General features: G+C 40.8%; 1 protein-coding gene across 6 annotated transcripts in view; it reads right to left on the bottom strand.

Annotated features, from left to right (window-relative positions):
• CNTN4 (contactin 4) overlaps positions 1-25,386 on the bottom strand; it is a 514,690-nt gene that overhangs the window by 147,337 nt on the left and 341,967 nt on the right. For all 6 annotated transcript variants that reach the window (XM_033141190.1, XM_033141194.1, XM_033141189.1 and 3 more), the window contains one exon: positions 23,217-23,312. In XM_033141190.1, coding sequence (XP_032997081.1) covers positions 23,217-23,312 — 96 coding nt within the window. The remainder of the gene's footprint in view (positions 1-23,216; positions 23,313-25,386) is intronic.

A 25,386-nucleotide genomic window follows, 5' to 3' on the forward strand; every position in this document is an offset into this window, starting at 1 on the left:
TTAAGGACAGAATGTCATCGAAGCCCCGGTGTCCCTTTGAGGTATAACAGAGTATGAATAAACATTTAGTGTTCCTGTCTGTAAGCATGTCATTACTATTATATAATATAGTGTTCACTAGAACTGAACACTGTACCCAGCAGTTTTTCTTTTTTCAGCAGTGAGATATTATAACTTCCACAAATCAACAAGGTTCATTATTAATTGATAATGTGCATTCCAGTCTCAAAATGAAACATTAGCTGAAAAGGAAGAACAGAAATATAATTAGTTATAAAGCTCCCACTTCAGTTTAATTTTCCTTTGCAGGTAGTTAAGCAGTTGTAAATTTCCAAGAAGAAAAATTTAAACCAGAAATATAGGTTCTGCATGATGCGTGAGCTCGTGCCTTACTTAAAATTTTTTGGAGGGCATGACACAATCTGTCAATCGGGAAAGCAACATAATTAACGGCATATTCCACATACTTTAAATATTCCCAGGGTCTCTGCAGAGTGAGGATAATATTAAAATTCCGTTTCCATGAATGCAGCATGAGTTACGGATGCCAGATGTCTTTCCCCTGACTGTCTGTCATGTGGCAGTCCAACTGGCATCTAAAGGTAAAATAGTAGGCGTTTGCTGGGAAGCTTGCAGTTTTCAAAGATTTAGTCAGTTATTAATGGGGAAAGTCTCTGGGTACTTAATGCACACGTGTCAGAATTTCAAACTTTAGTGCAAATCCCTAGGGAAAGCCACAGTGACAGATGTGTTCCAAGACAGAATTGCAAGTGGGCTAAGCAGTCAGATGGAGATCATTAGTCAGTGTGACAAGTTACACCTCTTGAGTGATTAAATGGTAACAACCACCAGTAAAAATACGCAAGTTATATATGTTTTGGTTAGCACAGCATGCATTTTCATATATGTATGTTATATGCAAAGTTAGAGGAAAATTGTAAGAAAGAATATTAGGTAGAATTGCTTAACCATCTCTGCTGCATAAATAGGTATAAATAAGGTAGGCAGCTTATTTATACATATTTATACCAAAGGGGTTGGTGGCTCGAAGAAGCCAAGGCAGCTAAATTATAGTCTCATTGAAGACAATCAAAGCATGCAGCTGTTCTAGAATTACAACTTTCAGAAGCCACCCAATCACTGCCATGTGGAGAGAATACAGAATTCAGCTGTTACAAAAAATAATAATATCAAACTAAAATAAATAAATAAATCAATTAAAATTAATACAAAACCAAATTATTCTATAAACACTATGTGTTGACTGATAACCTCTATGAGACCATATTTGTGGCCTCATGTAGATTATTTTATTTACACTCCAAGTAGATCTGGTCCAAACTTGTTTATAGGACATGGACATTATTATTGCTGAAAACTCTGCATTATGGCACAGATATTCGGTAGTGCTTTTCAGAGACATACCCTTTGTGGATGGAGATGGGGTTGGGGTGGGAGGCTTGTTTTATAAGCATCGGGTGAGAACGATCATGTTTTCCTGGGCTTTCACCTGGCCGGGTTTTCACTGCTGCTGCTGTGTGTGCATAGTTTTGATAGTGGTTTCTTTTTTATTTGTTTTATTACTGTTTTCAAGGTCACTGGTGGCAAAGGTGGTGAAGATGGGACAACTGTCAATGACCCCTTCGGCTCAGAAAGACCACCACTACTGCTGACCTGTCAAGGCTGGATGCCTTTCCAGAACTGTTCTGAGCTTCTCCTTTGCATCCAATGTGTTACTGAAGAGAGTGCTGCTATCAGGCTTGCTCTCTGCTTCTGTGACTGGGTGCATAGGCACACTCAGGCTGCAAAGGCAATCCTGCATGTGCCTCACAAGGAAGTGAGGAGAAAGCAGTGGTATTAGAGGAACAGCACCATGGGCTTGATCACACAAAACAGAAGCGTGCTCACTGAAGCTAAGGGGTGAAGCTGGAGGTGGAGAAGGAAGCTTGAGTGCAGGGCACACACAAGGCGGCATCTTGTTCTCACTGTGACCAACCAGATAACTATCGGACACCTGCCAAGCAGGACTTGAGCACAACAGCACTCTCCCCAGTAACGTTTCCCAGCAACTGAAATTCAAAGGGATACCACCTCTAATACTGGGGGTAGTGCAAAGTTACCATGGTAAGAAGCCATGGATACCTCATCCTCATCCTCCAAGAATCTGACTAAAGCCCTTTTAAAGCCACCCAATATGGCAGCCATTACTCGCAGGAGCAAGTTCTGTAGTTTAACTCTGTTGCATGAATAAGTACTTTCTTTTATCTCTCCTGAATCTCCCAACATGATAAACTTTGTTGGATGTTCATGAGTTCTGGATGGGATAGCCATCTTCAAATATTTGTGGGGCTGCCACATGGAGGATGGAGCAAGTTTGTTTCCTGCTGCTCTACTGAGTCCAAACCAATGGGGACTCATATTACAAGAAAGGAGATTCTGACTAAACTTTAGGAAGAACTTAGAGGCTGTTTGACAGTGGAATGTACTACTTCAGAAGGTGGTGGATTTAAAACAGATGATGGATGCCCACCTGTCAGGGATTATTTAGCTCTGATTTCTGCATCGCAGAGAATTAGATACTAAATTAAGAGGCACAATATTGCTCTACATTCAAAGCAAAGTGAAACAAACTACTGATTGGTCACTAAAAGAAGACCAATAGGTAAGGATCCTGAATGGGTAATAAAGAAAATACAGCATGCATCTCTTCAAATTGTCATCTTAAACTAATATGCCAAAAAAACATATGTTAAACCACTAAAATATATATATGTTTAAATGTGATGGAGACACCCTGCAGGCATTCTGATGGCTTCCTTGGGAGAATATCTAGTTAGAAATAAATACAGATTCTTTTCTATCTTATTAGCAGCTGCAAAATTGCTTATGGCACAATTCTGAAGAGGGGAAAAAAAGACAATGTACCATCAGTTGATATAAAAATAAATCAAGGCTCTGGAATAATATAGTACTGTCAAAACTGACATACCTTATTAAATTTAGAGAAAGTAGAATAAATAAATTAATAAATAAATTGGGGGAAAACTGAGTCTGGGTAAGATTATTACTTTTTTTGGAAATATCAAAATAACATGTATTTGGTTACATGCTACAGAAAAAAGGGAGAAAACAGGGTGAGACCACCCTGACTAAATCTTTTATGTTTGCAGCTTCAGACTATGAACCTTTTCAAACTTTACGTAACAGAGAAATCTCAGCCTTCTGTCACCCACATTAGTATAAGGAGAAAAATATCACTTACATCACTTACTCCAGAACAGACTATGTTTATTTGAACATGGCACTTTCCACCTTGACCACCTCCATGTTTCTGTCCAGTTGGTTGTTTTGTAATGCTTATATATAGAAAGGAACCTCAGATTATATAGACACACCAATAAAAGACCGATAGGTAAGACAGGGCAAACTTTAGTCTTTCAAATTTCAGCAGCGCCCTGTGACAGGCTAAAATTTGCCCGTCCTATATCTCGACTTCTGTTCTGCTGAATTCCCTATGCCATAGTTGTAACTCCCTGTGGCTCCCCCCTGGGCTTAGCGGCCAGAGCATTGGAACTGGTTGTGCTACCTTAAATCCACCTCTAGGCAAGGACCATGCCATAGTGTGAAAATAAAGGCTAGTGATAAACAGTCTTCCTAACAAATTAATTAGTCAGGTATAGTAACAATACTGAACCTTCTGTTAGAAATCTCATGGAGAATTTAGGAGGGGGGGACAGTCTAAACCATAAAACAAACAAGCAAAAGCAATAGCAACATTTCTCCCTTTACCTTTAATTGCATTGCTAGACCTGGTAAGAACAATTTTCAGGGGGGGGGGAACAAATATGGAAGATAAATGGTTATCTTGCTCATTTTATCCTTCTGAGAAGTGTTCAACATTGCATTCTCAATAATTTAAATTTTGGCTGTGGCATCTCATAAAATATAAGTGAACAGCCACAAACTTTATAAAAACATCATAACCCTAACCCTTCTGAATTTAAACATACGGTTTTAAATTCATAACTGTAGATTCCCCTACCTGCTCTGTAGACAACAGCTGTCTTAAAAATTGTGATGGAAACATTAATAAACAGGTCCTTACTCTGACATTTCTGACTGGATAATGTCATAATTAGTTCTTTAATAGTAAGGTTGTTTCCTTCCAGAACAAAGGCTTCGATCCTGAAAACCATGAACAAAAGGAAATTCACAGAAAGGAATTTTCCATACTCCTCTTCATCCCTACAGACACCTGTGCTGCCCTGAAAGCTCATCCAGAGTGCCAGGGGGACACTCCTGGGGGGGTCACACTAGTATAGGGCTAGTGAGGGAAAGAAAAATGTGCAAAATCAGGGTGAGGCACCTTCTATGAGGGGAGTACACGGTTCTTAGGATCCAAGCCATGAGAAGCTAGCGGTATCTAATTTTGCAAGTCACACTGATAATGCTAAGCTTTATTGTCTTGATAAGGTTAAGACAGGCATAGGCAAACTCCGGCTTCCAGATGTTTGGGACTACAATTCCCATCATCCCAGACCACTGGTCCTGTTGGCTAGGGATGATGGGAATTGTAGTCCCAAACATCTGGTGGGCCGGAGTTTGCCTATGCTTGGGTTAAGCGATGCATTGTTACAAAATGCTTCTGAATGTCAAAGGAATTTAAAGTCCTCCTCCTTACTTCACTTGTCTTATTCACAATGTGACCCTCAAATATCGACATTTTAGCAACTTCTGCACATTGGAAAGAAAGCATTTCCAAGAATATTACTGGGAATGAACAGAAAAGCTGCAATCACATTCTGTTAAGTTCCACGTAGGCTGCATTCACAAATGGGGTTTACTGTGTAACAAACTACTTTGTTAGTTTAATTGATTATAAGGCTTCCCTTTCCTTTTTTTTAACATTACTTTTCTGCGCACTACACACTCCTGTTTCATCACATCTTGACGATTATACCGTCAAGTTGCAGTAAATGTCATTCAAACATGTCATTCTTCCATGTCATTGCTATCCCTCTACATTCCAGCACTCTCCTAAGCTCCACCTTGTCGGCATGACTTTCTTCATCAAAATAATAGCACACTTTCTCATCAGACGAAAAAAATAAATAAAAGGTTCAAGCCATGAAATGGACAGAGAGAGCAGTGCATGCCAGTATGCTTCTCAAGGCTCATCACATGAGCAGCTGTGATGTGAATCCAGGAAAAAGGCAGGAAAAACACTGTAGGAAATTCCAGCAGTTTTCTGGGCTGAGAGGGCAGCAAAACATTTTCTCTAGAATCAAATAACATGGAAAGGAGTGTGGAGAACTAGCCCAATGCTAAGTAGGGGTTAACTTTTCTGACAGTTAGAACCCTCGGGGGCGGGCTTAGCCTGGGTATAAAACACCCCTCCCAGTGGGCAGTAAGGGAGTTGAAGTGTGGGCAGGAGGAGTTAGAGTTAAGTGCGGGGAGTTAGAGTTGGAGTTGAAGTGTGAGTCAAGAGATAGAGCTGGGAGTTTAGAGTCTTAGGTGGATGTTAGCAGAGAGGATAAAGAGATTGTGAAACGCATAGTTATTGCTATTTAGTTAACTATTAGAGGTATTAGGCCGGTAACATTTAGAGGTATTAGGCCGGTATAGGACAACTGTTATAAGCTTATTGAACAACCTTTATTTTATCAGCAACCACACGCTTTGTACGCAATAAACATCTTTTTAGTTCACAATATCCTCGTCTGTGGTGAATGAAGTAAGCAGGATCCAGCTAGTAGTCTGAAGGGCTGCAGCTGGGGACTGTTTGTCGTTGGTGCAGCACTCATAGACCGTAAAACATCCGGGGGTGGGCTGTACAGGGCGAAGGGCCCGCGACATTAAAGTGGTGGCAGCGTCGGGATGAAAGATAGTCATAAAGTGGTGGTCACATTGAGATCAGAGATCTAAAGTGTTGGCAAGAAGTGCCAAGGTACAAGAAAGATTTAAGGGTGACGCATTGTGTGAAGTGTGAGGCTTAAAGAGGATTTAAGCAAACTTCTGTGAGACTCTACAATCTAGTCAGGAAGGGGGATCGCATACACCTGGAAAGGGAGAAGGGGAATTCAGAGAGGAATTACCTGGCCCTAGGGTGTGGTGTGATAGCGCCTAAGACTGTGAGATTGTGAGAGAGTTACAAAGATACTTTGCATTTGAAACTATTTCAGGCAGAAAGGTTTATAGTGAGAGGTCGGAAAAGTACGCTGGACAAAGTGCACTGAGGTAACTTTGGGCGTGACTTTGGACCTAAACTGTGGAAACTGAGCCTGAAGAAATAGTTTAACTGAAACATCCTTGATTTAAGTACAGAAATAATACCACCAAATAAATAGAAAATGCCACCTAGAAAGACTAAAACAGCTCTTAGGGACTCACAAGTAGAAAGCTCTGAAGAAGAAAATGGGGTTTCCCAGATTGAAGAAACCGGTACTGAAACAGTTAACAAAAATCCTGCTGAGGGGACTAGTTTTAAAGCCTCAGAGGAATTTGAGAAATGGAAACTTGAGAAAGAGTATAATTTAAAAATCGAGCTAGCGAAATTACAAGCTGAAGCAAAAGAGAGAGAATTAAAGTTACAAGCTGAGGCAAAAGAGAAAGAAATGACCTTAACTATTGAGAGAGAAAGAGAAAGAGAGGCCTTAAATATTGAAAGAGAACTGAAAGAGAAAGAAATGACCTTAACTATTGAGAGAGAAAGAGAACGGGAGGAAAGAGAATATTTATTAGAAATGAAAAGACTTGAATTATCAGCTGTAGAAAATAGAAACAACAACAATAGTTCCACACAAAATCCTAGCAGGGTGGATTTAAAAAGATTCCCTGACTTCAAAGATAAAGACGATCCTGAAGCGTTTATCATTTCTTTTGAGAGGGCTTGTGAAGATTTTGAAGTAAAAGATGAGGAGAAAATGCAAATACTGAGAGCTCGTATTAGTGGAACATTAACAGAGATTTATTCTCAAATGCCATCTGATCAATCCAAAGATTTTGAAGCATTTAAACAGTTGGTTTATGTGAGATTCGGAATTACTGCAGAGCAACTGAGACAAAAGTTTAGAACAATAAAAAAAGTGCGTGAGGAAACATTCGCTCAATTAGGAGCTAAAACTACAAATTATTTAAACAAGTGGCTAGAACAGGAGGGTGCTGATTCTGTGGCGAAAATAAAAGAGGTGATCGCATTAGAACAATTTTATGACACGATTAATAGTCATTTGAAGTATTTAATTAAAGAAAGACGCCCTAAAACCATCCTGGAAGCTGCTAATCTGGCAGATGAAATAAATGAAATCCGAGAACACGCTTATGATGCCCCAAAATATAAGGACAAACAGTGGGAAACAAATAAGTTTAAGAGAATGCAACAGCCCACAAAGTTTACCACAGAAACTGCCAAGAAAATTTTTCCCGCCAATGCAAATGTTCCCCATAACACGCCTATGACAACGGGGGGGACTGAGGGAAAAGTAAATAAATATAGTGAGGGTAAAAGACCTGAATTAATCTGTTGGCAATGTGGGAAAAAAGGCCATAGACAACTGGACTGTAGAACTGAACTCAGAACTAGGAGTGCAAATACTATCCCTCAGAAGCAGACATATTGTGTCCAAACTGTGGAGACAGAGCCAACTGCCAACATGGTTGCCACGGCAACCGAGGCCCAGTCTAGAGAACAGGCTGATGAGTTACCAGTGGCCCAAGTTGTGAGGTGCTATATAATTCAACAAGATGACATGCTATTACACAAAACAGGAGAAGAAATTTGGGTGAATGGTAAACAATATAAAGGCTTAAAAGACACAGGGTCTCAGATTAGTATTGTACATCCTGATTTGTTAAAGCCAGAAGACTTTATTAAAGGCAAAACAATCAGTTTAAAAGGAATATCAAAACAGCCAGAAATCTTGCCAGTCGCACTAGTTAATCTGACATATAAACAATGGTCTGGAAAATGGCAAGTAGCAGTTTCACCAGAAATCCCAGCTCCAATGTTAATTGGGTGGGATCTACTTGACCATGTACAGAGTGCATTTGTAATAACTAGGGCACAAAAACTGCGACAGTTACCTCAGGAGGAAAGGCCTGATACAATTGTTGAACTGACACAAGATACAAGTTTAGTGCCAGTTACAAATAGTCAAGCAGCTAGTTTTGCAGCCAAGCAGAAACTAGATACAGATTTACAGAAACATTTTCAAGCCACAGCCTTGAATACAGTATTAACCCCGGAAAGCCCGGAGCGGTTTATAGTCAACAATGGGTTGCTATACAGAGAGATTCTTTTAAAGCCTAATAGAGGGGGTAATGAAATCCACAGGCAACTGATAGTACCTACTGAATTCAGAACCAAGATAATACAACATGCACATGGCAGTATCTTTGGAGGTCACTTGGGAATCACCAGAACCAAACAAAGGGTGTCCCAAAATTTCTTTTGGCCTGGGATGGGCAAGCAAATAAAGTTATTTTGTCGAACGTGCCATACTTGCCAATTACAAGGACATGGGCAAGATAAAACGAAAGCACAATTATGCCCCTTGCCTATAATTTCCCAACCCTTCCAACGTTTAGCAATAGATATTATTGGACGACTGCCAAAAGCCAGTCGCAGGGGAAATCATTATTTGTGGACTATTGTAGATTTTGCGACGAAATATCCGGAAGCGATTCCGTTACGAAACATAGAGACTGAAACAGTGGCTTCAGCTCTAATAAGTTATATGTGTCGGCTAGGGTTTGCAGAACAGATCGTGACAGACCTTGGAGCCTCATTTACCTCTAAACTGATGCAGCGTTTGTGGGAGAGGTGTGGGATAAAACATATAACCAGTACCCTTGACCACCCACAGACCAATGGCCTTGTAGCGCGAAATAATGTAGTTGACTACCTATTTAAATTGCAGAACACTTTCAAACGATCACTAGAACTGGCAGGAGAACAGTGCAAGGTTGCTCAACACAAACAGAAAGTTTGGTATGACAAAAAAACACATGAGAGATCTTTTGAGCCAGGACAAGATATTTTATTAATCAGACCAGTAAAAGGGGACAAGTTACAACTGACCTGGGAAGGTCCTTTTAAGATCATTTCAAACATGAATGATGTAAACGATATAATTCAATACGGTGAAGGGAGGCGGGTCATGCATGTGAATATGATAAACCCAATCAAGTCCCTAAACCATGAACCCAATCTAGACTACAGTAGTCACGTTATTGAAAAAGCCTGTGATATTGGTAAAGGAGTGTCTACCTGCAATATGACCAGTGACCTATCTGTGAGATCAGTTAAAACAACTAGTCATAGTTACGATAAACCATTCATCAGTTGGAAAGATAGAAAGAAAGACGTACTGGAAGTTATAGCTGGCATGGGGTCCCATCGACTTTCTATGAAAGTGAAAGTGTTTCCTACCCTAGAGATTGTGTGGGGGGAGGATGGGTACCCTGCTGCTCATGCAACACAAATAAATGCCCAAAATGAATGTAGTTACACAGCATTAACAGGGCTACCACGTCAAAGGCATACAAAAGTAGTCTTAAAATTGCTCGAAGTGGGAACTGATAAATCAATACAGACCAAAGATGAACTGACAACAAGGGAGATTGCTATGAGCAATAAGCAATCAGAGCTTTTTAGCCTAATTTTATTAAGTGATCATGCTTGTCTAGAAAGCTTCAGCAAGCTGACTAAAAAAGAAGATATCCACAAACTTCTGAAAATAGTCCCCAGTGCATTTAAAAGCCAGACAACCAGTTTATATGCAGCTTATGATGACCTGGAGATGTGTGTACAAGTCCGCGAGCTTGAACCCTTAACAGAGATCCTGAAGGAGGGAGAGGTTGAACTAAGAGAGCTTTTGATCCTGAGAAATAAGGACTCTACCCAGCTTGAGATCCACAATCGTTACAGACGCCTCGAGTGCAGAGATCGGAATGGGACTGTGTCATCTGGCCGGGGAAGACAGCTTACATCCCATCACGTTTGGCAGAGAAAAGACTGGTGCCCCGAGAAAGATACTTCTTGCGACGGTTAAGGACGATAAGGAGCGTGAAAGGATCCTAAACATCATCGCAGACGCCTTATAATGAAGACCCAAAGACAAAGGTTAATGGACAGTTACGGTTTTTCTTGCAATAAAGACCTAATGCTGCATGAACTATTGTATATAATGTTCACAACTATATGTACTTTTACTGGAGATGTAACTGTTTATGCCATAGTTAGGGAAAAGGTAAGAGTTAATAAATGTAATGTTTATAGTAATGTTTTAAACTGTTGTTTGTATCAGAGGGATACTTTGGCTAGTAACTCCTCTGATACAAACCTAAAAAGGAGGGAGGTATGTGGAGAACTAGCCCAATGCTAAGTAGGGGTTAACTTTTCTGACAGTTAGAACCCTCGGGGGCGGGCTTAGCCTGGGTATAAAACACCCCTCCCAGTGGGCAGTAAGGGAGTTGAAGTGTGGGCAGGAGGAGTTAGAGTTAAGTGCGGGGAGTTAGAGTTGGAGTTGAAGTGTGAGTCAAGAGATAGAGCTGGGAGTTTAGAGTCTTAGGTGGATGTTAGCAGAGAGGATAAAGAGATTGTGAAACGCATAGTTATTGCTATTTAGTTAACTATTAGAGGTATTAGGCCGGTAACATTTAGAGGTATTAGGCCAGTATAGGACAACTGTTATAAGCTTATTGAACAACCTTTATTTTATCAGCAACCACACGCTTTGTACGCAATAAACATCTTTTTAGTTCACAATATCCTCGTCTGTGGTGAATGAAGTAAGCAGGATCCAGCTAGTAGTCTGAAGGGCTGCAGCTGGGGACTGTTTGTCGTTGGTGCAGCACTCATAGACCGTAAAACGTCCGGGGGTGGGCTGTACAGGGCGAAGGGCCCGCGACAAGGAGCACTAGATTTGTACTATATGCCACTCCATCCCATTAGTTTTCTGGAAGTGGTTTTTATGCCTTGTGAAAGCTCAAATATAATGCACAAAATAGCAACAGTTAGGGAAATGTCAGGAAAACAGAATAAACTGCAGTGTGAACACAGGTGTAAAAGCCACTTCTGGAACTATAGTAGAATATTGTGCAAGCTGAAGGTTCATTCCCGTGTTATTTGCATCCAGAAAAAAAATCATTTTGGAAATAATATGGAAATGAATGCTAAACTTGCACTGTATTCCACTATACTTACTTTTATATCATGCAAAAGTTCAAATATAATGTGAAAATTAACAGTTGGGAAACCCCCTTGGGGCGAACCTGCCATGTGACTGCAGTCAAAGACTCTTTGACCAATTTGTGAGAAGTATCAGATGAAAGAAGAAGAGGAGGAGGAGGAGGAGGAGGAGGAGGAGGAGGAGGAGTTGTTTGGATTTGATACCCCGCTTTATCACTACCTGAAGGAGTCTCAAAGTGGCTAACAATCTCCTTTCCCTTCCTCCCCCACAACAAACACTCTGTGAGGTGAGTGAGGCTGAGAGACTTCAGAGAAGTGTGACTAGCCCAAGGTCACCCAGCAGCTGCATGTGGAGGAGCAGGGACGCAAACCCAGTTCACCAGATTACGAGTCCACCACTCTTAACCACTACACCACACTGGCGGATTTAGGAGGGCTTGACTGAACTACATGTATTTCTTCTGGAAGCACCTGTACAGGTGTGTGTGCTGTTTATATATGTAAGCAGTTTTCCACAAGCTAAACCTGAACGTTCTGCATCAGATATGAATATATTCCTATTGCCAAAAGTAGAAAATCAAATAGTTACTTCATATTTAGCTTTCTTGAAGCTAGACTTCAACGCTGGCTGTACATTTCCCCATGTTGTCTTTTGGAATGGGCCACCAGGTACCATTTAGATTTGTGCTGTTTACCTATTTTATATCTTACTCAATAAAGCAGAGAGCTGGAACACTTCCACTGTTACACATTTCACACATCTCAGTGAATAATTGCCCCAGTGTCATGGCTGAAAGGATGCCCTTTCAAAGCAACGCTTAAAACTTTGAACTGTGCTAACTGAAGCTGTTTTAGTGATTTCTCCCGCTTTATCCACACACAGAGGAAATATGTTGCTCATACTTTCATGAAGTAACATTGACATTCAATTGTCGATACATTTCCTGGAAAGTAAAGAAATACAAACAAATAACATTTCTGCATTTATATAATCAAGTATAATCCCATGCTGGTTATTTTGTTTCAATTGTGGTGGGTTGTTTTTTTAATGAGAGGACACTGCATTTGGTTGCAATGTTTAGTTAGTTACAACAGAAACCTATGAATATCTGTCAATTAAATTGGAACAAGGATTAACTGAGTACAGTAGCATTTTCTTTAAAGGTGGGATTCAAACTTAGCACCAATGCTCACACTGCTAACCAAATCTGCCTACAACCTCAGCTTCCAGACACTCCACCCCCCCCCCCAAGACACCAAGACCTTGCCAGCCTCTCCATTAGACCAGGGTGGGGAATCTTTTTGACTTGTACCCTGAAGGCCAACTACAATAGGCGGGGGGTGAGGCAATGTCCTCTGCTGTCAAGAGTTGCAAATGAGTGTCAACCCCACCTACCCCCAATGCCCTTGGCCAACTCCTCCACTGCCTTCCAGCCTTGCCAATCCTCCCCCCCCCCCCTTAGACCTCACCAAACTTCCTCTCCATTTGGACCGCTTCAATGCCCCCTGCTCACTGGACCTTCTCTCTCAAGGAGAAGAGAAGCAAAAGCGGGAAGGTGGCATAGGTGAGTTGCAGAGAAACACTGATGACAGGCCAGAGCAGCTCCTCAGCAACTGTCCTGCTGAAATGGCTTTCCTGCTGAGGTAGGAGATAGTTGCTGAGGAGCTGCCCTGCCCTGTTGCAACTGTTCTTCCTTTTTCTGCCTGCTTTACCTGCTGCTACAGTGGCCTGGCAGCTGTCAGAAGGCTAAGGCTATGCTGCACTTTCACAGCGCCATCTGTCAGCAGTGAAGCGAACTGCTGCATAACAACAGCCTGAGGTAAATATAGAATAGGAGAAAGGAGCTTCTGTTCACAGAAGAACATCTAATCCATTATTTTTAATAGCGCTAATAAAAAAAGAAGAGGCATTCCCCTTGTGTCTTTGAAGATATGCCTCCTGCAACACAAGCCTGGTTATCTAGAAAAAAAAACCCATCCTTTTTAAGGCCTATTGTTTTATGCGCAAATTTACCCTGAGCTAATCTATTAATTAATCAACTAAAACTCATATACCGTCTTGCTCTGAATATAAGCCTAACTTTTTCCCCAACTTCTGACCATGAAAAGTTAAAGTGTAGCTTAAATTTGTGACCTTACAAAAAGTGGCTTTTACGATATTGCTGCTGAAACAGACATACGGTAAAACGGAATGGGTGTGAGTGCCTGCGGAATTTGAAGGGAGCGGCTTATATTCGAGTATTTTCTTTTTTCCCTTTTCTCCCCTTGAATTTTAAATGTGTGGCTTATATTAGGCTGCGGCTTATATTCGGGCCAATATGGTAATTACTTGACTAAGGTTTATTTAACTAGGTGACAATATTGGCAATGAGAGAACAGAAATTTGAGCTGTTGATAACTAAACGTATAAGCAATTTAAGTGCAAGGCATAAATCTACAATCTAATACTGAATTGCATACACCTAAATTCCATTTGTTGCAATATGTGTACACAAACCTGTATTCAGGCACCATAAATATTGAAGCGTGGAGAGTTTAGTGGAGAAGAATATGTCAAAACTCATTATTTTGGGGAGTGGGTGGAAGAATTTTTTTTTTACATTTGGTTTCATGTTTTCTTATATTTCACCAGCTTGCATGGTTAAAAATGTTAAGTCCGCTTCAACATTTCCTAAGCTCACCCAACATTTCATAATTTCAGTATGTTGCATCATTATGCTGCTCAGCACTATGTAACACCCATGATGAATTCACTGACCTGACAAAACATTTATTCCCTAATGAAAATGCAGCACGATATATGGATGGGACTTTCCTATTACCTTAAAGGAAAAAAAGCTGAATAATAATGGAACTAAACAACAACAAAGCAACCTCGCTATGCATTAAAATCCCACCTGTATTAACTGCATCGATTGTATTTCTTTTTTTAAAAAACCAAACAAACATTTTTATTAAATGAAAATGGGGTGTAAACACTTAATTATTATTGAATAAATTCTAAGGTGCACTCTTGGTTTACAAAAGTGTGTACAATGTCTCTTTTTTCAAGTTACATTTTCCACAGATCAGTTTCATTTGTTGAGACATTAGTGTTACATTAGGAAGAAAAGGGGGAAAGAGGTGGAGGGGGGCATGGTGTCGGGTGATAATGCTTCTATTTCACTTAATGTATGTGTGGGGTTTTGTGTCAGCGTCGCTTGTGATGGTTCTCTTTACTATTCGCTTGTGTTCCTTTGGTGGTGAGAGAGGTTGGGGTGGGCCTAGGGTGTGGTTGTTTGTTTGTGATTGGCTGTGGTGAACTTTGTTTTCATGTGTGAGTGGGGTAGGTGGGTGTTTTTGAATAAGGTTAGCCGTATTGATTCATATGCTGTTGGCAAATGCTTTTCGTTGTCTTGTTGGGCTGTGTATGTGATAAAGGCGAGCCATACCGGGGTGAAGGCATCTTCTTCTATTTGTCCCCGTGTCAGTTTCAGTTTATCGGTTAAGCATTGATTCTGATGTTGAGAATACTTGATAATTTGGCCCATTTAACATCAACTGGCATTTTCAAAGTTTATCCCCCACACTCCAATGTAGCAGAGCATTTTAATGCTGTGCAGAGTGCTCTATAATCAGCCTTGAAACAAAAATGAAGAGACTAGGAGTAATCCCACTGAGAATTGGTTGCTTTCTTCACTAAGAGTTCAAGAGTGCACCTTAAAATTTATTCAATAATAATTAAGTGTTTACACCCCATTTTTATAGTTGTTCATTTTCTTTCTCCCTTTCATTCTTTCTCCTTCCTACCTTATTTCCTTTCTGGATTTGCTTGTCTTAACTACCGGTATTTCGTAATATCAGCAGTGACACTCACAGGTTGGTTTTGAGAAAGTTCCCCAACCAACTGGGGAAAGTTCCCCAATTTTTCCACTTCCCCAATTGAGACCCCACCTGCACTATATGTTGAAAGCAGTGTCATACTGCTGAAATAGCCGTGGCTTCCCCCAAAGAATCTAGAGGAGTGTAGTTTCTTAAGGGTGCTGAGAGTTGTTAGGAGACCTCTATTGCCCGCACAGAGAAGAGTTTGGATTTGATATCCCACTTTATCACTACCCTAAGGAGTCTCAAAGCGGCTCACAATCTCCTTTCCCTTCCTCCCCCACAACAGACACCCTGGGAGGTGGGTGGGGCTGAGAGACTTCAGAGAAGTGTGACTAGCCCAAGGTCACCCAGCAGCTACATGTGGAGGAGCGGCGACGTGAACCCAGTTCACCAGATTATGAGTCTACCGCTCCTAACCACTACACCACACTGGCTGCAATTCCTATAGTGGTTTAACAATCAATCTCTTTCCCCAGAGAACTCTGAAAAGTGTAGCTCTATTAAGAGAATAGGGGCCTCCTAACAACTCTTAGCACCCTCAATAAACTATAAAGCTTATACCAAGAACAAACTTAGTTGGTCTCTAAGAACAATTTTTTGGACATTTTTTTTAAAATATATATATTTCGACTGTGTCAGACCAACATGGCTACCTACCTGAATCTACATTTCCTATGATTCTTTGGGAGAAGTGAAGATTCTTTAAAGGGGCATGATACTGCTTTGAATGTATAGTGCAGATGGGGGCTGAATCTGTCTATCATTGAAGCACTGCTCTCTAGCCAGGCCACCCAAAAACATACCCTCTGAACACATTCAGTGCTGGATAGAACAAAATATCAAGGCTAGAGCGACCCATCCCCATTCACTTTCTTTCCCCCTATCCCGCTACCCTGCCACTCTACTGTTAAGTTCTTTTAGTAAGAGTGATCATCAGCCAGTATAAACTGGCATTGACCCATTTGTTAACTTGCAGAGCTTGTCAAGTGGCAGATCAGTCCTAATACAATTAACAATATTTTTAATTGAAGTTGTACTGTTGAGCGCGTGGAATGATTACCAGCTAATTACCCGTACAATAAGATGGGTAGCAAAAGGATCTCCTTCAGGAAAGATGGGTACTTATCTTACAGACCTCATGTCATGCCAGCCTGGAGTGGGATCAGAGGCACTGTTCTGGTGTTACCAAGCCATCGCTTGAAATACATTTACACTTAATATTTCCTCCTGCAACACTTAAACAAGAGCAACAACAAGAGTTCAGCCACCAAGCTCAATTTACACTGCACAGCTTTTAGCTTCAAAAATAGAAAGACATTTTCCTACCGCAAGAAAACCACAAGAACTAGAAATTGCTGGCTTCCTTTCTCTCGTGCTGGATTTATCCTACCACTTTCTTCCTAATGTGCAATAACATTTCAATTACACACAATGACAACCCTATGAATATAGAGGGGTGTACCAGGTCAGCCTTAGAAGATTTCTGAACCCGTTCTCTTCATTTTGCCAGATCAACTCCCTGATAATTAATTACCAAAAATCTAAGATTATGATTTTTTCTAAAAGTTGTCAAATGGAGACTAGACAATTATCCCATTGACCAGGTAAAATCTTTCAAATACCTAGGGATATTTTACCAGCCAAATTTAAACTGGACAACACACAGACACCAAATGATTATTCAAGCAAAATGCACTACATCAGCGATTCTCCATTTTTCCTTCCTCAAAGGCAACCAGATGGTCGCTGCTGCAATAAATATCTTTAATGCCAAGGTCCTTCCTCAGCTATTGTATGGTATTCTGATTTGGATACAAGCATTCAGCAGAGAAGCTGAACAAATCCAAGCGACCTTCCTTCGTAAGATCCTTGGTGCCCCTAAATGCGTAAGTTATTTAACCTTATGTGCTGAAATCAGCCAACATCTGATGGAAACCAAAGCATGGCTCTCTACAATCAAGGCCTGGCTGAAAGTTCATTTTAGAACAACATCTAACTCCTTCTTAACCTCTATGCTTGAAGACCGCATCTCATCCAGATGGTATAGAGCAATTCAAGACAAAATTCGTAGTCTGGGCATTGCTCTTGAGAGCCTTGAAGCATGTGACGAAAATCACATATTCCAATTAATCAAGCAGCGGCTCTACAACCACGAAATACAGTGCTTGTTACTACACACTCGGAGACCTTGTTCTCCGGAGGCCTTAGGTATTACAACACCCTACAGAACCTGTGCCAATAACTTAAATGATTTACTACTCCCTTCCCATTGAAGAGCCTTTATGCTCGCAAGATTAAATGCTTTCCCTTCTGCAGTGACTAAAGGCACATTCGCACACACTCCATATCAAGCCCGTTTGTGTGCCTGCAACCAGGAAGTACCAGATTCAATGGACCACATTCTCTTAGATTGATTGCCCTTTACACAGCAGACCTCGCCAACTGATGCTGAGTAAAATGTTGGCTCTCCAGCCCACAACTCTGAGAAGAAATCAAATGAGGTTTCTCCTGGCAGATCGGGACAAAGATGCCACTGTTCTAGTAGCTTCCTTCAGGAAATAGACTGGGCATAGCAGAATATCTAAGTGCACATGACCACAGTGTGACCTTATAACCCTTGGCAGCTTTACCCTTGTCCTTTTAATTATCACAGTGATTTCAAACATTTTATATTGCGATGCCAATAAAGGTATGAGTTGATTTGATTTGATTTGATATAGAGGGGCATAAGTCTGCTACAAAATAAAAACAAACATATAGGAGAATCTCAGGGCACCTTAAAGAATAAAATACATTGCAGAATAACCTTTGGTGCGCACTTATGCCACAATTAACCTGATTTTCTAACGATAATTTCTGCCGCTTTTCTTATGAACCAAGGTTAACTAGGGGATCAAAGAGGCTGAATCTTGTACTGCAGCTTTTGCTTTTCTTTAAAATAAAATAAAATAAAATAAGTGGGAGTACAGTCAATGATATTAACACAAGTATATCATTTACACAACACTTTTTCTGACTATTCACTATATTTTAAGTGCAGCCTCTCAGTAATCCTTACTATTACCCTGTAAAGGTAAAGGGACCCCTGACCATTAGGTCCAGTCGCGGACGACTCTGGGGTTGCAGCGCTCATCTTACTTTATTGGCCAAGGGAGCCGGCGTACAGCTTCCGGGTCATGTGGGCAGCATGACTAAGTCGCTTCTGGAGAACCAGAGCAGAGCACAGAAACACCATTTACCTTCCCCACCAGAGCGGTACCTATTTATCTACTTGCACTTTGACATGCTTTCGAACTGCTAGGTTGGCAGGAGCAGGGACCAAGCAACGGGAGCTCACCCCATCACGGAGATTCGAACCGCCGACCTTCTGATCGGCAAGCCCTAGGCTCAGTGGTTTAGACCACAGCACCACCTGAGTCCCTGTAGGGGGTGCTAATATTATTATCACCACCACATTGCAAATACCATGAGTGGCTCAAGGACCATGGCTCGTTGAGGGCTATTTGCTTAACCACAAAGCTCCACTAGATACAAAACCTGCCATCCTGTGCAAAGCTATGTGGTGGAGAGAGATATTCTCTACCCGATGACTGGCCCAATGTTCAACTTGTTGTGAGAGTTGCCTTTATTTTTAGGGGAGTGGGATCAGTTTATATTGTAATAATTTCACTGCTGATTTTGATCTTGTGCTCATGAGAGCCTCAAACTGAAACATTTCAATGTGTACTTTTTGTCATTTACACACACAAACCCACCTCCCCAAATAATGCTTAAGCTTACCCTGTGTTTCAGGGACAGGGTATGGTAGGATAGGATTTAGTATCCATCTGCTGTGGTCTGCAGCAAGTACTTCTGCAGAAGGAGCAGCTTCTTGGAGCTACTGACAATGGCGTTTTGTAAGCAAGGTGTGCAGCAGGGCAGAGCCCCCAAGGATTCCTGGCATCTTCAACTACCCCATTTTCTAGAAAGGGCCCTTCTACTGTGCCAGTCTGGCATTGGCATTGGTGCCCCCTTCCACTCTAACAGGAAGCAGACTACATACTTTCAGATGCAGCAGTGGCTCACCCTTCTGAATGATCCCAATACAGAGTTAGGGACAGAGTCTGCCCATGATGAAATAGTAAACAACGACAACAGTAAAGAACATTTTGTGCAAATGCATTACAAATGCACAACATGTTCTTGGTTGAAACCTGGCAGTTGAATTCAGACTCCGCATAGGTATTAGCAAGTTAAACTATGTAGTTTATTTACAAAGTTAAAGATAGCTGCCCACTGCTGGTCTTAGCATAAGTGAGGTTTCTCCTAGGACCTAGGCCAAGTGTACTGGGGATGGGGAAGTCTTCTAGGATGCAGTATGCTTTAGGGAACAGTGCACAGATAATTCACAGCAGAATACACCACACAGTACTACAGCAAACAACTCCGGTTCCCTAGAAATTTCCTGGAACTCGTGAAAGAGGCTTATATAAAAATATACAAATGCTTGCTCAGTTGTTCTAGAAATGCTTACTTGCTGATGGCTTAATAACAGGAGTCTATCTCTTATGAATCTCTGAGGACATTTATTTTAGAAACCACATCTCCCTATAAAGATGTGTTTATGTGAACAGAAAGCAAACTACTGTATCGTCGTATCTTTAACATCAACACCGTAATTACACTGGAATAATCCAGCAGGGGAAGTAAAATACAAAACCAAAGAATTTTCGCCTAAAACTGAAAACTGTGTGAATATTCTGATCACTTGGCAAATATTAGTGACTAAATATATTCAAAGGTGTGAGTTAGAAGTACCGGTAAATGCCTGGAAATGAAAACTTCTTCATAGTAGAATAATTTGAAAAGGGAAAGATTAGTGTACAAAAAGAGTCATAAGATAGGGAGAAATATGTTTTAGGGGAGGAAATTTTGATATATGTTGTTTCCTATGTTGTAGCTTAGGTACATCAGAACAAGAACAATCATCTTCCCCCTATATTCTCTACATCAGGCTTCCCTACAAATGAATGACTATTGGTCCTCCCATGGTTCAGACCATCTTGTCACTATTACAGATGGGGGCAAGATTCACTTAATGAGACTCATCAGCAGAAGCCCTATGCAAGGGGGCTTCCCCTCTTTCCCCCTCCTGTACCCCCTGAAAATTGTTTTGGCTGGGGGGTCAGGCTTTTCTTATGTTCTTAAGTGCTGATCCCAAAGTTTACTGTAGAACTTTCTGCAAGATTTCACAGCCATTTTGTGTTTTCTAAAGCACTATGGTTTAAGAAGCTTCTATTATACCTGGGAAGGTAAGCAAAGCAGGGGCCTGACTGCACCTTCTATTATACCTGGGAAGGTAAGCAAAGCAGGGGCATGCCAGAGTTCCCCATAGTCCTTGGCTTTGCTTCCCCCCTAAATCTGTGGGTGTGCCTCTCTTTATGGCTCACAGCTACCTGTCATGTACCACACTGCAAAAGCCTCCACATGGAGCAACTTCAAGGAGCCCCTGTGTGCTTGATGTTGATGTTTCAGGTTAGTTTAGCAGTATTTTCCATTACACATTTTTGTAATGTTAACCCTGCTTTAACATAATGACACAATTTCACATCATCTTTTAGGCAACAATGGAAACCAATGTTTTGTTATGCTCTTAACTATAATTGTTTTTGTAGAAAATCCTCTTTGAAACGTGATCATATTGTTTGTCTATTCATATTGCCATCTGCCACTCAGCAAACATTGACTTTTTGACTGTTGCTAATGCAACTTCCTTGTTAACTTCATTTTCTCAGCAGCAGCATCAATGAAATTGGCTCCAATTACGGAACAGATTTTGATAAACATCCCATATCCCCAGAAGACAATGAACCATTTTATACTGTGTGAAGTGATTGGTTCATTTGAGTGAGAGACCTGGATATTGTTTTATTTAAGTAGTTATATTTAGGATGTCAAAGGCATTAATGTTAGGCATGTGAATTAGTCTAATTCTTTTGTCCCATCAATCATAAAATACCCTTTTATGAACTAAAGAAAAAGCCAATCTTTAACAAAACAACACCACTTCTGCTTAAAGAAAAAAAAAATCACATAAAAAGGAACCTTCATACATAAGTAGAGTCATGGAGACACAGTACATAAAATACAACGTATTATGAATTCTCCTAATAACAGCTATGGGGGCAGAAAAGTTAAGTTTTTTTATTCTTAATGAATAATAATAAAGACACGTCATGTGAATGTGGGGGGCAAGTCGACGCCACACCAGCTTGTTCTTCATACAAAAATATTTTTGTATGAAACTATTTACCTTAGGAATTAGGAATCTGTGGTCCCCCACAGATATTGATGGGCTACAGCTCCCATCATTCCAACCGCTGTGAGATGTGGAAGACCTGCTCCCTGCCTGGCAGGCCTTTTCCACCTGGCCTGGGAGGGCAGGACCCTGACTTACTCCAGCTACAAAAGCTGATGCTACTCAAAAGACTCTTGGACTGGGGTGTTATTTGGGGGGTGGGGCTGTTGTTGTTGTTGTTGGTTTTGTGTACCTTTATTTTAAATCTTGTAATTTATGTGGAAATTGTTCCATTTGGTTGGGTATTTTTAAATGTTTTATTTATTGTTTCTGACTGCTTTTGTTATGTTATAGTTATGTATTTTTTCCATTGTTTGAACTGTGGAAAGATATCATACAGATAAAATTATGTATGCATGTAAGTATGTATGTATGTATGTAAGTATGTATGTTTATGCTAGCTGGGGCAGATGAAAGTTGCAGTTCAACAACATCTGGAGGACCACAGGTTTTAAAGACTCTGTTAGGAAAACAGAGAAAAGGTGCAGTCTAAAGTATGTATCATCTGATCCTTTCCATGGAGGACTGACCCTATTGTGTGATTAAGCTGGTTCAGAACAACTATTCTCACACTTAGATGTAGGCATTGAAAAATATTTGCTCCTGGTTTTCATTTTAATAATGAAGCAATTGTTGTAACTATTATTAAACAAAACAGATATGAGAAATATTTTGTTACCACCCAATAAAGCCCCAAAAATGCATCAATGCTAATTATTATTTATATCCCACCCATCTGGCTGTTTCCCCAGTCACTCTGGGCAGCTTACAGCATATCTAAAAACACAATAAAAACATCAAGTGTTAAAAACCTGCCGATACAGGGCTGCCTTAAGATGTCTTCTAAAAGTTGTGTAATTCTTTATCTCCTTGACATCTGAAGGGAGGGTGTTCCACAGAGAGGGCGCCACTACTGAGAAGGCCTTCTGCCTGGTTCCTTGTAACTTTGCTTCTTGCAGTGATGGAACAAGCAGAAGACCCTCAGAGGAGGACTTCAGTGTCCAGGCTGGATGATGGGGGTGGAGATGCTCCTTCAGGTATACTGGGCCGAGGCCGTTTAGGGGTTTGAAGGTCAGCACCAACACTTTGAATTGTGCTCAGAAATGTACTGGAAGCCAGTGAAGATCTTTTAGGACTGGTGTTATATGGTCCTGCCAGCCACTCCCAGTCACCAGTCAAGTAAGAAGTTATATGATAGAGATTTATAAAAACTTGCATGGCATGGAGAGGGTGGATAGCGAGAATATTATCTCCCTTGCTCATAACACTAGAAATCATGGACGTCCAATGAAGTTGATTATTTGAAGGTTCAGGACAGCTAAAAGACTTCGTCATGCAGTGCATAGCTAAACTATGGAACTCACTGCTGCAGGAGGCAATCATGGCCAACAAGTTGGATGGCTTTAAAAGAAGGTAAGAAAAGTTCATGGAAAATAGGGTTATCAATGGCTGCTATCCACTATGGCTTCTCTCTGCCTCTATGGTTGAAGGCAGTATGCTTCTGAATACCAGTTGCTTCAAACTGCAGATTCCCCATGCGCATCTGGTTGGCCAGTGTAGGAACAGGATGTCAGACTAGAAGAGCCAATCATTTGATCCTGCAGGCTCTTATTATGTTCTTACATAAAGGTGGCAGATTTGTCATGATTCATTGTGGCAGAATGTGGATCTAATTAAGGGATCACTGATGGTGCATACTTATTCCTTTGTAAATCCCATTCATCACAGTGGGGCTTACATAAACTGCAGTTTATTGGCATGCAGAACCGCTGCATTCATTTGCAAGACAAGGGAGTTTATACTGATGGCATTTATACTACTCACCGCCAGAATGTGGAGGTGGTCCACACAGCAGAACCATCCCTTGTCCTTGTCGTACTGACACTGTACTTCTTGTCCTGGTTTTGAAATTTTCAAGATCTATTTGGAATAGATAATAAACACATAATGTTATGGCACACATGTTATGGCACTCACTACCCAAATCAGAAGGGATAGGATATTGAGCCTTTAGATTCACTAGAAGAATTTAAAGCGGGGGAATGCAGGAGAACAGCTGATGGTCAAAAAGGCCTACCCCACAAGAACTCTCTTGCCTCAAGGGAGTGAGTAGTGTTCAGGGTGCAAACTGGTTACCTCCATATTTTGCACACTCAGGATACATCTGTGTGAAGCATTTTTCTTGGGGGCAGGGGGATAAACTTGCAGGAGCCTTAAAACCTATCTAATCCACCTGCCTTTCTGCTCAGTGCAGGAGATACGGAGCTAGAGCATCTCCTTTCAGAAGGAGACCACCAACCATCTACATAATTGGTTTCATTGTTGAACCATCTAACCACCAGGAAGTTTCTCCTAATGCTTAACTGAAATCTATTCTCCTGTAGCTTGGTTTCATTTTCTCCTGTCCTGCCTTATGGGGCAGAAGATAACAAAACACCATGTGTTAGCCCTTCAGGTATTTGAAAAGTGCTCTCAAGTTCCCCCCTCATTTTTCTCTTCTCATGATGATGATGATGAACATTTATTAAAAAGTTAAAATACAGCTTTGTCCACTGCCATATTACAGAATTATCATTCCAATCCTCAATTCCACACCACTGTCATGTTGGCTCACTGAATACCCTCAAATAAGAGCTCAACTACTGGGACTTCTGGCTGGTAATGGCACAGCAAAGATTGATTGTTGTGGAAAGCCCGTGAAGCTGAACACCACTTCAAAGCGAGAAGCCAGCTCTGGTGGATGATTGATATTGGATTTTATGGAGGTGTCTGGCTCTCCTGGAAAGGAGTGGATGTAATGTGAGCGGGGGAGAGGGCTATGCGAAGAAGCTCGGCTTGCAACAGAAGGAGAAGATGGCAGCGGCCAGAATGTGGCATTTGGAAGGAGAGTGACCTTATCCATACAGAGACATTATTCATGATAATCTCGTCTGCTTGCTGGCATATATCAGAGGCCGTGAAAGTATTAGGACTATGAATGCAACTGAAAGAGGGGTGAAGATCACTCCGGAGTCCAAGACATGGGGAGTCCAAAAAAATTGTAAAAATTTGGTATAATTGGAATTGTTTTAATTGGGAATTGTATAATTAATTTGGATTGTAATTTGATTGGTAATTGGAGATTTGTATTAGAAAATCAATAAATATGTTTTTTTTAAAAAAAGGAGCTCAACTACTGATCTGGTTTTCTCTTCTCTGAACCTAATCCAGTTTATCTACTTTGTTCTTAAAAGTGTGTTACCCAAAACAGTATGCAGTGCTTCAGATGAAAACTGACTAATGTTGAATAAATTGGGTTTTTTAATTGTCAAGTGGTGTGTGTGCATGAGACAGATTTAGCAGTAAATAGTACATTTCTGAGTGAATTCAATGTGAGTCACGGGCAGGCCCCTTCTTTCCCAAGTGTCCCTCTTCACCTCACCTGAATTTAAAAAGCATGTTGAATGGAGCACAATGAGCTCTTAGGGAATGCACAAAAGGAACAAAGGGTAAAAACGCTCACTGCACACACATGCTTGTGTAAACACACATAAGATGTTCACTTAATCATAGGTAGCAACTTTAGCATACTTCAGTTACACTGAAATTCTTGAACTCGAAAGTCTGTGCTCCATTTCTCAGAAACCCAGTTCACGCGCTATCTGAATCAGTTCACTCTGAGTTGAACTGCTTTCATAAATTGCCTATCCTACAGACTGGTGATGGGCAGCTGAGTGATTAATGGGTAGTTTTGTGTGTACTGCAAAAATGGAAGAGTCCACTCATGGAAACTAAATACAACATTACAGTAATCATGTGATCAAATATTTCACACGGACAGTTAAATGCACAAAAGAGGTGGCCGAGATTAGCTCTCAGGTTACCTTGAGCACTAAACTTTCTCATCACAATAGTGTCCCAAGTCACTGGAATGACAAGAATTGAAAGATGGGGAGGACTCATGTCAGTGCCTCATTGCAAGTTAGACATGGGTATATTGAGGTTCATGAGCTAT

The sequence above is a fragment of the Lacerta agilis genome, chromosome 2, assembly GCF_009819535.1.
Source record: "Lacerta agilis isolate rLacAgi1 chromosome 2, rLacAgi1.pri, whole genome shotgun sequence".
Lineage (NCBI taxonomy): Eukaryota > Metazoa > Chordata > Lepidosauria > Squamata > Lacertidae > Lacerta > Lacerta agilis.